General features: G+C 45.2%; 1 protein-coding gene across 1 annotated transcript in view; it reads right to left on the reverse strand.

The window, feature by feature from the left end:
- Positions 1-51: 51 nt before the first annotated feature.
- Positions 52-12,764, reverse strand: part of COG5 (component of oligomeric golgi complex 5) — a 183,336-nt gene continuing 170,623 nt past the window's right edge. Inside the window, exons 19-22 of the mRNA XM_055808013.1 lie at positions 11,970-12,046; positions 11,349-11,475; positions 10,705-10,784; positions 52-750 (exon numbers count right to left, since the gene is read on the reverse strand). Of these exons, the coding sequence (XP_055663988.1) occupies positions 636-750; positions 10,705-10,784; positions 11,349-11,475; positions 11,970-12,046 (399 nt within the window). The 3' untranslated portion in view covers positions 52-635. The remainder of the gene's footprint in view (positions 751-10,704; positions 10,785-11,348; positions 11,476-11,969; positions 12,047-12,764) is intronic.

Below are 12,764 nucleotides of genomic sequence, written 5' to 3' on the forward strand. Positions count from 1 at the left end.
TTGATGCTTTGCAGTTAGGAAGTTGCTGAAGAATTTCAAATGCTGATAGGATTGGATAGTCAATGTTCTTTATTACAGTTTAAACAAAAGAAGAGCTGAAATCAATGTAAGTTATTCCAAAGCAAACAGAAGCGCAATAGAGAATCATTTACATTACTTATAAATATTTTTCCTTGTGTTAAAATCAGTGATTTTTAGATGGGAACTGATAGTACTTTTGAAAGGCTAGAATAGTCTTCTCAAAAAGCCTAAAATGTATCCAACTGTTTAAAACTATAGGAAAAGAGCTACTTCCTTATTGAGATATTCAGCAATTATACTGTAATATTTGAGTACGTTCTAATTTTATACCTTTCTAAATTCAAAAGGAATGCTGAAGTGATTCAATTTTATTAGATGCAGACTTAGAGCACATAAAAATTATACAATTTCCTTATTTGTGTATAAATAAGTTCCTACAATGCGAACGTAAAGCAAGAAGATGGAGGTTTCGCCAGTGAAGTAAGTAAACACATTAATTGTAAAGCTTATGTACTTGGGAGTAATTTGCATGAACCCTAAGTACTGATGTGGTACCAAAGCCCCGTGACTGTGTTGCTGTCCATTCCCTGTTTGAGAGAGTTGTCCAGGTATGTTCACTGAAGGGTTGACATTGCTTTCTGCAGCAGCTGAACCATTATGGGATAGACTGTTGCAAACTCCTTTCCTTCTCTTGTTCTTACTGACTGAACGTAAGCTTCCAGTGCACCACTAAGGAAAAAAAAATAATAAAGTAGCTAAAGGAATTAAAGAGCATACAAGCACTGCAAGTGCAGGATCTGCACCTGAAATTAACTGACACTGTTCCCCGCTACAGAATTTTCCTCAGATGCTCTTGCGTGTCTTTGTGGAAGGAGGTGGGCAGAAAAGTCTTTACAAAGCTCTACGTAATTGTTTCATGATTTTCATTTCTTGCATGTTTTGAGGAGCGGAAAAGTTAACATTTAAATAAGCAGCGGCAGCATGTTGCAGATGGCTTGAAATGACAGCTCTGACGCACAGACTCGGGCACGTTGCTGCACTGGTAACCTTTAGAAATGGAAAGAATAGACTCCAGCTGCTGCAGACGCTAAGTACAACTTGCGGAATGAAAACTGGGGCACTGGTGAACAACTGAGCTGCCCTGAGGTGATTTCCTGGCTAAGTCTTTTGAACCGCTGTCCTTGGGGAAACGCTGCGCTAACTCACAGTGTACGTGTGTGCTTCGGCGTCTTTGTGGTGTTTTTCTTGTAGCATGTTGCACACAGAAGTAAGTCTTGTGTAAGCTGCACAAATACAGGCATTTCAAAGCTAAAGTGGGAAATGGTGATGGTGTAATTTAACGTAATTTAACTTGCTGTACAACAGAGGGCCACCTTTCATCCAGCGATTGTAGTAAATGGTACTGAGTGCCAGCGTACCTGTAAAGCAAAGACTTTGTAAACACTGATCTGTTCAGATTCTGGCTTAATAGTTCATTAACTAGCCCAGGCTGGTTTTGCCGTAGTTTTAAATACACCTTGTAATCTGATTTTCCTCTCCATTTCCTCTCTCCTGGTTCTTTATTTAATAGATACAATGATCTTGGAGGTTTCCTCCTAAAACTTGTTTATAATTATGTTCCATTAGTGCTATTTGCAGCAGAACTCCGACATTTAAGGAAATGTGCACGCAAACAGCACCCCATTTCAAGTGGGGACCAAGCTCCCTGTACATGGCTGTTCCTCTTCTGGCTGGTGGCTGTTGCAGCACCAGTACAGGCTGTGGCCCCTCCTGCCTGTACCCAGGCACCGTCCCGGAGGACGGGGTCCTGCTGCCGCCACCCGCGCAGCAGAGCTGGAACGGTCCCTGTGTGGGGCAGCGGGCTGGCGCTTGGCTCCCGCCTGCCTTCACGGCAGCACAGGGCACGCCAGCACGGCTGCTCTGCCAGGGAGGGCTCCGGTAGCGTGGCAGGAACGTTCCCGGTTCCACTGGGGGAAGGCCGGCGGTTGTCGTGCACAGCTGGTGCGGGGGGAGCAAGGGCTGAGGGAGATGGTAACAGCAGCTGCAGGGCAGGGCCTGTAACTAACTACCCATGAGCTGCCGTGGCGTGGCGGGGTGGGGGGCTGGGGCTGCGTTTATGTTCACGGCTGGTTCCAACAGACGCGCTCGCGGCGAGATACTGTGGTCCCGCTTCGAGTTCAGGGGCCCGAAGGCAGCACTGCGACCCCCTACGTGCCTGCTGGCAGCCGGAGCTGATGAGCAGTGAGGCAGTTAATTAGGCTTAAGGAAAACACAACAGCGGGGCTCAGCCCGTTTCACACGCGCAGTCTCCTCCTGGAACGGGGGTGATGAGGGAGGAGAGGCCGAGATCCCCGTGTGATGCTGCAACACGGGGAAGCTGCAGCTGAGCCCACCAAACCTGGCAAAGCAGAAGCGAGGGTAGGAAGAAGCGGGGTTGTAATACACTTTGCTGCCTGCAAGTAAACCAGCAAGGGGCTCTGAGCTTCCTAAATGGAAACTAGAACCCCCCCATATTGGAGCGTTGCTGGGAATCTCCATCAAAGTTCGTGTATTAACAAGTGGGAGATGGTCCTGAGGCCAAGAGCCTTCAGTTTGCTGGAGAGAGGAGTCAGCTCTGGGTTCCAAGAAGCCAGTGACAGTGGCTGCAGCCGCTCTGCCAGCGCCCCTCACCCCCCGCGAAGCCACACAGCCGGGGGGCAAGCGGAGGAGCTGGGGGTCCACAAACAGCACGTGCGCACACGCGTCGCTAATGGAGTTTGGCCGTGTGAGAGAAGCGAGCAGCTGGGCAACCAAGGGGCGGACCCAAGGCAGCTCTTCTGAGCACAGGATGAGAACGGCACAGCGCAGGCACAAGGTGCTGCCCCCCCCCCGCCCCCCCCGGCACAGCTCCTGCCACCCCTAGGCAGGGCAGCTGGACTTCGCGTTCCCTCTTTGCTGAAGCCCAGGGCGCGCTGCCTGAGACTGAGGGGATGCAAAAGGAGGATGGGCCGGACGATCGGTGCGTTGAGAGGCTTCAGAAGAACGCAGTGACTGAGCACAAAACAGTCCCAGGTGCCCTTGAGAGCTCTTCAGGTTTTGTACCTGAATAGTGAGTTACTGCCGAGGGACCCACACCAGGTGCCAACACACTCTGAAGAGCCGCTTTGCATTTTTTGCACATCAACAAACACCAAGAGAAAAGCTATCCCCTGTTACAGCCAGAGAGGCAGGGAAAGAAGATTTCTCTCATCTGGCCATAATGAAGCTGACTTTTTGCACCGGGTCAGCTCCCCGAGAACCTTCTGCCTGTTCTTCCCAGGGTCTGCGGAGGGCAGCACGGGGCCTACAGGGAAAGAAGTAACAACTGGAAAATGGCTTGCTGCAGCCACAAAGTGCTTTGGTGCGACTCGGACTGCAGAGAGATCAGGCACATTTGCAGGCGAGTTTTAAATCCCATGGTTTAAAAAGAAGAAGTGAGACTGGGGGAGAGGGGCAGCAGTAACTGCACTTTTTGGATAAACTGACCTCTCATGGCTATGAGGGGCAAACAGGGGAGAAGCAGACCGAGCAGCAGGTGGGAGATGCAGGCAGGGAAGGGTCAAGGATCCCATCATGATGAGGGAAGATGCCTCAGAAGTCCCGTATCTCACATTTCCACTCAGGTCAGCACTCAAGTGCTCTGGTCAGCACTAGCTGCTGAACATGTAAGACGTTCATTACCTTCTACAAAGAATTTTTTCTACAAAGAATCTTCTATTAAAAATAACAGTTGAGAAACTCCTGGGACAGTTTTCTTACTGTAACTGTCATTCATCTTGCTGAATCTCTTCCCTTCCACTCACCAGTGTCCCTGTCTTGTCCTCTATACCCTCCCCAAAGTTTGCTGGGCCCAATTAGTTTTTAGAAGTCATCAAAAACTGAAAATAGAAAAAAGAAACATATTGACCTGCTTAACTTAGAAAGCTCTGACACCTCTTGATGAAGTTGTGGGTTGGCATCATTGTCCGGATGGTAACACTGCCATCCCTTTCTGACTTTTTCAAAGCAAGGAGATAAAGCCCTTGAAAAAGATGACAGAGATAACCAGATCCCTTCAGATGAAAGGGAGAAGCTTTACCTTAAAAGCAGCATCCAAAACCACTCAGTGTCAGCCCTCAATAATCCATAGCCAGACAGTTATTCCCAGCAGATCAGACAAGAGGGAATGAGATTTAGGCCACACTAAGTGCCCCACACAGTATTAAAGAGCCCTGCTGTCACACCTTCCAGCAGCTTTTATCTTTTTTCTTTCTCTCCTGCCTCAAAAGAATCTGATTTAGCTGGCAAAACCAACTCCATCAGTGGCAGCCACTGTCCTCTTACGACTCAAAAAGCAGCTAAAAGGAACTCGGCAAATTGTTTGGCAGCCTTAGAACTGCCCAGACCCTCCTCCTTCCCAGCAGAGACCTACAGCCAACAGAAGCTGATCTTGGTCAGCTCTCTTCACCTGTGCTCGCTCTTTTACCATGGCTTTGCTTGGGTCGTTTCAAAGAGACAGAGTCCAAATTCATCAATATGACCAACCCAGGAGCAATGTAACTCTCTTTTCTGCTCAAAAGACAACCAATAATTACTACTCCATCAATACTGTAAGGTGAATTCTTAGGCATTTTTCTAAAACAGACCTTGTACAGCTTTATATTTCACAATGCAAGTAACATCTTTCTCAATACTCTAAATGCATTCACTATTTTCTCACGTCGCATGCTTCCGTCTCCAAAACAACTGCTTAAATGCTCTAAAGTTGAATGTTAAAATGCAATTAATAATAATTTTACCTGAAATGCTAAACCAAAAGCTTGGTTCTTCTCAGACAGTAAGAGTTTGGCTAATGACAAAGGCAGGGTGAGCACCAGCTTCTCATCAACCTTAACATTTATGTTAGGCTCACTTGACTTGTCAGCCTTTAGCTCGTGAAGGTTGTTTTACAAATGTCACATCTCCCGTTGGTGGGGATTTCACTGTAATCCTGGGGGAAACACCGACAGGAACTGCAGTGCCAAGAGAATGAACAAGTCATAGAGAAACATCTACCATCAAACAGAGGACACGGGCACCTCTGGAGCAGAACCGGCCTGGAGAACCACCCGCTTCACGGAGCCGTCAAGGCGGAGCAGCAGTCTGCTTCCCACCTGGGCGGCTGTAATAAAGCTGCCCCAGGGGCCTCACGCTGACTGACAGGATGAAAAGCTGCTGCAGCTGCTAAAGGCTGGCAGCCAAGAGGCAGCCACAGCCACCAGGAGCTCCATACCCTGCGTGGTGACCATGGAACGGCTCATCATCATGGTCAAGCTCTGATCAGCTCAGGAAACTCTCTTCTGCATTGCTGCCTGTGGTAATGACACGATGGCGACAGGCCAGAAAGCCTGTTTGGGAACAGCATTCCTGGTGATGGAAGGTAACGAAATGGCAGAAATCATGAATCCAGGGAGAAAGGATGGCTGAAGTCCAGAGAATAACGGGGAGGTTGCTTCAGAGAGCAAGGGAGGCACGGGCTGGGAGGGGAACCAAAAGCATCAACAGTCACAAAAATAGATGTGATTGATTTCAGAAGTACATTTTGGACAGGAATTTTGTTTCTTTGAAGACAATTACTAAGTCTTAAGGGTGGGATTTCCTGACTGCGACATCCAGGAACATGGACGGTGCAGGAAGCTGCTTATGGCAGAGCAAGGTGGTTGCTGCTGCGTGAAGCCACTTCCAGCTCAGGCTGCCTGAGCTGGGCAGCTTGTGACAATCTGCTTCACTGAAGCTGCTGAGATGCTACGTGAGTGTACTTTACTTTGGGAGATAAATGAGCTTAGTAGCTTTGTTAACAATTTAAATGCAGATTTTATGATAACATTTTGTGAACTTTACCAGTCCTAGCTCAAACAAGCCTTTGTAAACTATGCTGGCAGTACAGATATTCAGTTCAGATGCACCGGTTCACTATTAAAATCTCGTCTTAAAAAAAAGTAGGCTTGCTCCTGTAGAGGACACTGTAAAAACACTAGTACATAAGTAGTAATGGAAAAATAAATGGCATCATGGGTGAAAGCAGTATCATCAAGTCTCCAGCACAGAAGAGATCACAGCTGTTGTCATATAAAAAGATGTAATTTATAGTTATATTACCGATGTTTAAGAAGATGGAAGAAACCCTGTTTATGTAATATACAAAACATACTCTTGAAGGGATTAGACTAAATAATGCCCCAAATTCAGCATCTTCCAGTCTAATAAAGGACATAAAACCTGTTCAGCAATCTGTTTCTATTTTAAAAGACAAGCTATGTATACATTACAAATATTGTTTGTAAAAGAGAGCTATGGAAAGAGGGTTGGTGGGATGTTCTGCATATATTAATGCTTCATTAAAAATGCCATAAGAAGTAAGGGGAAAAAAATCTAGGTTTAAGATGCCCTCCCACATAAGGAAAAGGATTTTAAAGCACTTATTAAATTACTTCACTTGCTTGAGCAAAAAACATGAGCTTTCTTGGAAATCAGGACAAGCTGATTATATAAGACCCAGATAGTTCTTTTTTAAAATGTTATTTCAACCCATGAAGATTTATATCTACAGTTGAAAGAAAAAAAAAAGAAAAGTCTATGATTTGGGTTGTCGTTCTTAAAGAGATCTTAACACATATCATTTAGAATTACTCTAATTAATTAGTTAATTTTATACAGAATTGTGAAAACTAGCAGCTACCCTCCTGGGCTCTGCCTTGGTCAGACGGAACCAGATTTACAAGAATTTACAAGAATTTACAAGAATTGTAAACTTCAGAAGAGGCAGGGCCTGTCGTTCTGTTCAGTAGCAGGGTAGCACCCTGTGCACCCAGGTCCTGATCCACCAGCAGGGCCGGGCTTTTCTCGAGTACTTTGTTAAAAGTCTGTTTGCCTTGCAAACTTCAGGGCAAAGAGGAAAAGAGACAATTACGCTGTGTAGGAGCAGACCTGTCTGACACCAGACCTATGGAACCGACTGCTAGAAAAGTTAGGGTACCCCCCAACAGTAGAACCTCAACGGCATCATCCACAGGGCAACCCGTCAGCGAGAGACATCTCCAGTTCGTTGCAGGTTGCACGATAAAGACATCACAGGAGCCGTGCATTGTCAGGCAAGCATCACCGACGCCGCGGGCTTTTATGAACGGCCTGGTGCTGGCCTGGGAGTGCTGGGAGGCGCCGGGCCAGCGCAGGGCAGCCCTCCAGCCGCGCCGCCGGGCTGCTGCTTGCCTGGACCGAGCACAGCAATGCTGCTTGCAGCAAAGCTGTCACGCTGCTGCGCCTAGCGAGACTGAACCTAATGCACAGATGGGGCTTTTGTGGTGGTCCCCAAGCTGGCGTTTGTCCCTGCCCCCTGGCAGGTTAGCGGTCGGAGCTGCTCTCTGGCTCAGCACATCAGCTCGTTATGAAAATGAACCCTTCACTGCGCCTGGCTTTCAACCCTGCTCCAGCAAGGGTGAGCTTGAATAAGGAGAGTTTACACCCACTCTAATGGGAAAGGTAAGAATTTGGCCCTTGAGAGGATGAACCGTCCTTCGGGCTGGCTCAGATCCTGCCACGTCTCACAGGGTTTCTTTTACGGAAGAGAGGTTGAGCGTTCAAACTTAATTGAAAAAGACAAAAAGCGCCCTGGCCAGTTAGAGAGGAGCTCCTTTCAACAGCATCCCGCTCGCTCGGCTCAGGGAGGATGCCTGCAGCAGGGTCATCTCACCTAACTTTAAATGCCTGCAGGGCAGCTGTCTGCCTGAGAGAGCTCCTGTGTCCCAGCCCACGCTCCCTTCACTGAGCAGAGAAAATGGAGCTTTCAGGACACAATGCAACTGACCTATTTTAGGCACCTACTTCAGGATGAGACGAATCAGCCCCAGCAGCGCCTGTTTCTCTCTGCTGACTATAAAGGGAGCCCAGCTAATACACCTCCGGCCAGGTAAATCCCACCCCTCACGCTGAATACAAGCTACTAATTCATAACATTAACACCACATTGTACATGAAGCATTTAAGATCTGCAGAGAAGAAGCAGCACTCCAATTAGCTTTAATATGAAGCTGTAAGGATTCTGATAACACAAGTAAATTAGTATCTAAGCAGCAGGTCCCTAGAGTAATGGCACAGTCGTTACACAGCGAAGTTGCAGAAAATTACCATATGCAAGGTTGCAGCAAATGTAAAGATAATTTCTTGATGGAGGCCAATGCAGAGATCTGAAGGCTCAAAATATCCGAGGTTCAATTAGCACAGCTGAACAACTACAGGCGGAAAAAGCTGGAAGAGGGTGACTGACAAAAGACAAATGAGCAAGACGCCTGTAGTTCAACTTGGGTTCATATATGACGCATGAAGAGGATGCTCAGAAATCTTCCAATTGAGTATTAAAGAAAATATGAGTGAAACATGGTCATACTAGTGACTGACAATTGCTTGCCTGCCTTATGTATGGATAACTGGCCTATTTAGGTTATTTATGACTGACAGGCATGAGAGAAGATGATAAAAAGGTGAATGCATACAGCAATGCCTACAGAGGTTACGAGTGTCAGCAAAGGAGCACCATCCCCTTCACTCACTGCGTTCAAGCACTGCTCAGCTAGACCCCACTCTTTGCTCCCAGACATGCGGTGCCACACGAGCTGACAACAAACCACCCCGAGGGAAGAGTCTGCTTGGCAAATCCAGCGTAGTTCATTCATGCCCAGCTGCACGAGTGATGCCTGCAAGCGGCGGGCCCGGGGATGGATGGAGAGGCAGTCAAGCCTCGCTCCGGTACCAAGAGTAGGGAAGATCCACTGGAGCGCCAACTGGAGCGCCAACAGAGGCCTTTGGGGAGGGCAGATCTTCAAAGCCGCCCTCTCCATGTCCTGGGAGCATGCGTGTCTGAGCAAGTCCAAGCACTCCAAAAGCACAAGGACCACAGTCTCACTGTGAAATGCTCAAGTGGTAACCTTGCAGCAGCACATTCTTGAGATTAAAAAGTTAAAATATTTTACTAATGGTATCTTATGCAAAATGAATAAAGGATTCAGTGAAAGGATTGAAATGAAAAGCTTAAAGTATTCCAGCTACACTACCACCACGGTCTAAAGGATGACACTCACTCTGCCTAAAAGCCTTGTCGCAAGGCTTGTCCCTTAATACCTCTGTGGTCAGAGCAATTTATCAGTGTCTGAACATGACCAGCGGCAAGCTCATTAACTGAATCAGTCTGGATGAAATCTAATTGCAAGAAAAAAACCAAAAATGTGCTGTAGTTTAAGGATGGCATTTTCAAATTTGTGAAAAAGGACTGAAGAGAATAAAATCCCATCAGTTCTCAAACAGTTTGCATTCTTGGCTTTCCCTGCATCTCTGAAATTCAACACTGTCAGTTTTGCCAGTACTATCAGGACAGAAATGACAATCAAAATACTCATAACTAAGTTACATATACAGCTGTATTAGCCCTACACCAATTATGCATTCCCCTGTAATTCAAGATGTCATGTCTTGAGAATCAAGAAAACCTAGTTTTGTAGCCAAACTAGACTAACAACATGTATGATTTTCAAAAAATACTCTTTTAATACACATCTGAAGAGACACAGTTTGTGGTTTAGTATTCTGGAAATAAATCCTACTAACATGTACTGGTGATCAACTAGTATTTCCTTAATTGGCCCAAGCACTACACCGGACTGTATGGTGCTATCAGCGTCAAGAACTGTAAATATTTGCTGCAGACACTTCTGGCTGCTTTAAAAGTGTGGACAGATAACGGTGCATTTCTCAAGCACAATCACTGCTGGCTGGAACTTAAAAGTCAGCTTCTATGATTTCACAAAAAGCTGGCAACATTCACGCGCAGAAGTTCAAGGACAGAGTTGGCTCGCAGGCCAGATCAAGCCTCATGCAGCTAAGCGTGACAACCTTTCCCGTGCCAGTGGAGTGGGTGACACTGAGCTCAGGACAGGACACTGAGAAGTCTGGAAAACTAGGGCATTACGAGCCAAACGATCACCTGAGCCTTGAATCCTGAGCGTCCTCAGGCTGGCTCTCTCATGTTCATACAACACATCTGTTGTCTCTAACATACTTCAAATATCTGCTTGTTTTATGAAACAAGTCTCTTCGTAACTTTTCCTAACATTTCAAGATGCAAAATAGCATTTAGCTGTAGTCATCTACCCTAGGAATATGTTAAAGATCTGACATAATTATCACTTCCTAAAGATCTTGGGCTGATTTCCTGAAGAATAACATCACAGGACTGTAACAAGGGTCTTCCATTTTTAAATTCCTACCTACATTTTCATTGCTTAAGCTTCCAAAGCTTCTCTTTCCTGATACAGAAGACAGGCCAGCTACAGCCTTGACTTTCCAACAGTTGAGAGAGGCAGTTTTGCTAAAACACAGTATTAATTTAAGTCATCACTGTGCATCTTTTCTTTCTTTTGCAAGAGGATTATGTGCTCCTTCCAAAGGCATTGGAGGGTTTGGGCACAGAGGGTAAAGGGGAGCGTTCAGTTTACCTATTCTGCCATTCCGCAACTTATCCCATGAGCGGAGAAAGGGTAATGGTATTTATGATACACCTCCTATAGCACATTTTTTTACCTTTCAAGACTTGTCCTGGTGTGCAGGACTAAGTTACTGCTCCATTATCATGAATGTAGAGAAGAAAAAAGCATTTACCGTATGAGAGCAAGCCTGTCTTTTTCAGATGGATGATCATCAAGCCATTGGGAGTAGCGGGCAATGGACCACTCGGCTCTCTGATGCAGAGAAACACAAAACAAGCACCAGTTACACATGAACGTGAAAAAGAAACCACACACACCAATTTCAGAATCAAAGATGACATAAATGAAGGCCACATGAGACTCTCTTAATACTACAGTGATGCAGAATGAGTTAAGGAGGTGGAGTCAATTAACAGAAACAGTCCAATACATGATTTGGAAGCTCCAAGATGATCTCCTGCATCAGCTGTTTGCCCAGTTCTGACGGGGGTTTGAATCTAGATTTCCTGCATCTTACATAAGCAGGATCCAGGCTATTTGCAGTCTGGGATAAGACCTGCAATTTCTTCTATGAGCTGACGGAATGTTAAAGAATTGAGAGTCTATTTTAAATCAGCTTATTCTCTTCCTACTGTTAATTAAGCAAAATATGAATTCAGTGACTGTAACACCTTTACCACAACAAAAACAAAGGCCATCAAATCACATAAAGTATGGGCTTGAATATTTTTAAACTAAAATAACTAGGGCAAACTACAATTTTAATTCCTCCTCCCTTAGGACGTTTCAAAAGGAAAGACAGGTTGATCTTGTTACCTGAAAGGGTGATTTTAACTCTGGTGGTGCTCTTGTAAATAAGAACTGAAGAACAATGCTGAATGGAATAACCTCTCCCAGAGCTGGGCTACTGGCAATATGCTCACTGGTCTGGAACAGCAGTGGTCTGGAAAAAGGTAACAATATACTTGTGAAAGAAAGAAAAATCTTATCTTATGCATTAGAAAAACGGCTATAAGGTGGCAATATTGTGTTAGGATAGAATCAGCTCATTTTCTTCCATTAGTCTGCATCTTATGTTTTCAACACAGGTTCAGTTTGTAAAAAATTATAAAAATTGCCTAAGGTAATTAAACAACACAGGACTCTATATTTCAGTGAAAACACTTAAGGTAACTATAGAACTCACTGTCATACAGAAGTTGCACTGAAAGCAACACAAAAAAGTACAATTTGGCCAACATTTGCATGACAAAGATTTTTTAAAATCATAGTTATTCTCTGCATAAAATTTAAAAGAACTTTAATCTATTTCTAATTTGCAGGTGGGTGTTGCCAAAAAAGCTCTCAGTTCAATCAGAAGTAACACGAGGTAAAAAACAGTTCTGCAGTACAGTTCGGTCAGACTGCCAATTGCAAGTTCCTGTGACTGCAACTCACCTGAACGACCTCAGCTGCCTGTAACATTTTCCTAGGTCAGAGACTCGCCGACACAGCGGTGCTACTGCTAACTCCATCTATAAAACCAAACATTTTAATGTGAAATACATTTTCCAAAAATATAAAACTTGGTATTGAAGTAGCCTGCCTTTAAGCAATAATCCAGACTTGCAGACCAAGTCACCGACTTCTCGCTGGTGGCTGAGTTTGAGACAAGAAGCTATCCTTTCCCGTCATACCGCAGTGCCCGAGCCAAGACTTTTTCCCTGTTCTTGGCAACATCCCATGTCGCATCCCATGGCATCCCAACCACAGTGGCAGTCTCTGGTTAAGAACAGATGGGGTCTTGTGAGCTTTCTGTGACTGAAGCTTTATTTCTCGCAGTAGGTTTATTTTGTTGGTGATGAGTTTTCTGATGAAACACTTATGTCAATACCCCAAAAATCTGACTGCAGCCTGGGAAGAAAGAAAATCTAGGCCAGACTCCATAAGCCACTCCTAAAGCAGTAAAAATACATACACATTTCAGCTGGGCATCCTTTCCTTTAGTGAAGGACAAGGTTAAAGTGATTCCTTCTTGAACACTTGGCCCCAAATTCTGGGGCACAAAACCTACACAGATTGGACAGAAGGCAGCTGGGACCTATTGTCACAGGGTCACATGGAATCACAGGCATCAGTAAGAGCATTATTTTCATACTTATTTTCATGCTGTTTGGTCTCTGACTTAGAGCAGCTGTCTTTTAACAATTGTTTGTTTTTAACACTATCTGTTTTTTAAGCACTGGAGTTCAC

This window comes from Falco peregrinus, chromosome 6, assembly GCF_023634155.1.
Source record: "Falco peregrinus isolate bFalPer1 chromosome 6, bFalPer1.pri, whole genome shotgun sequence".
NCBI classification, from domain to species: domain Eukaryota; kingdom Metazoa; phylum Chordata; class Aves; order Falconiformes; family Falconidae; genus Falco; species Falco peregrinus.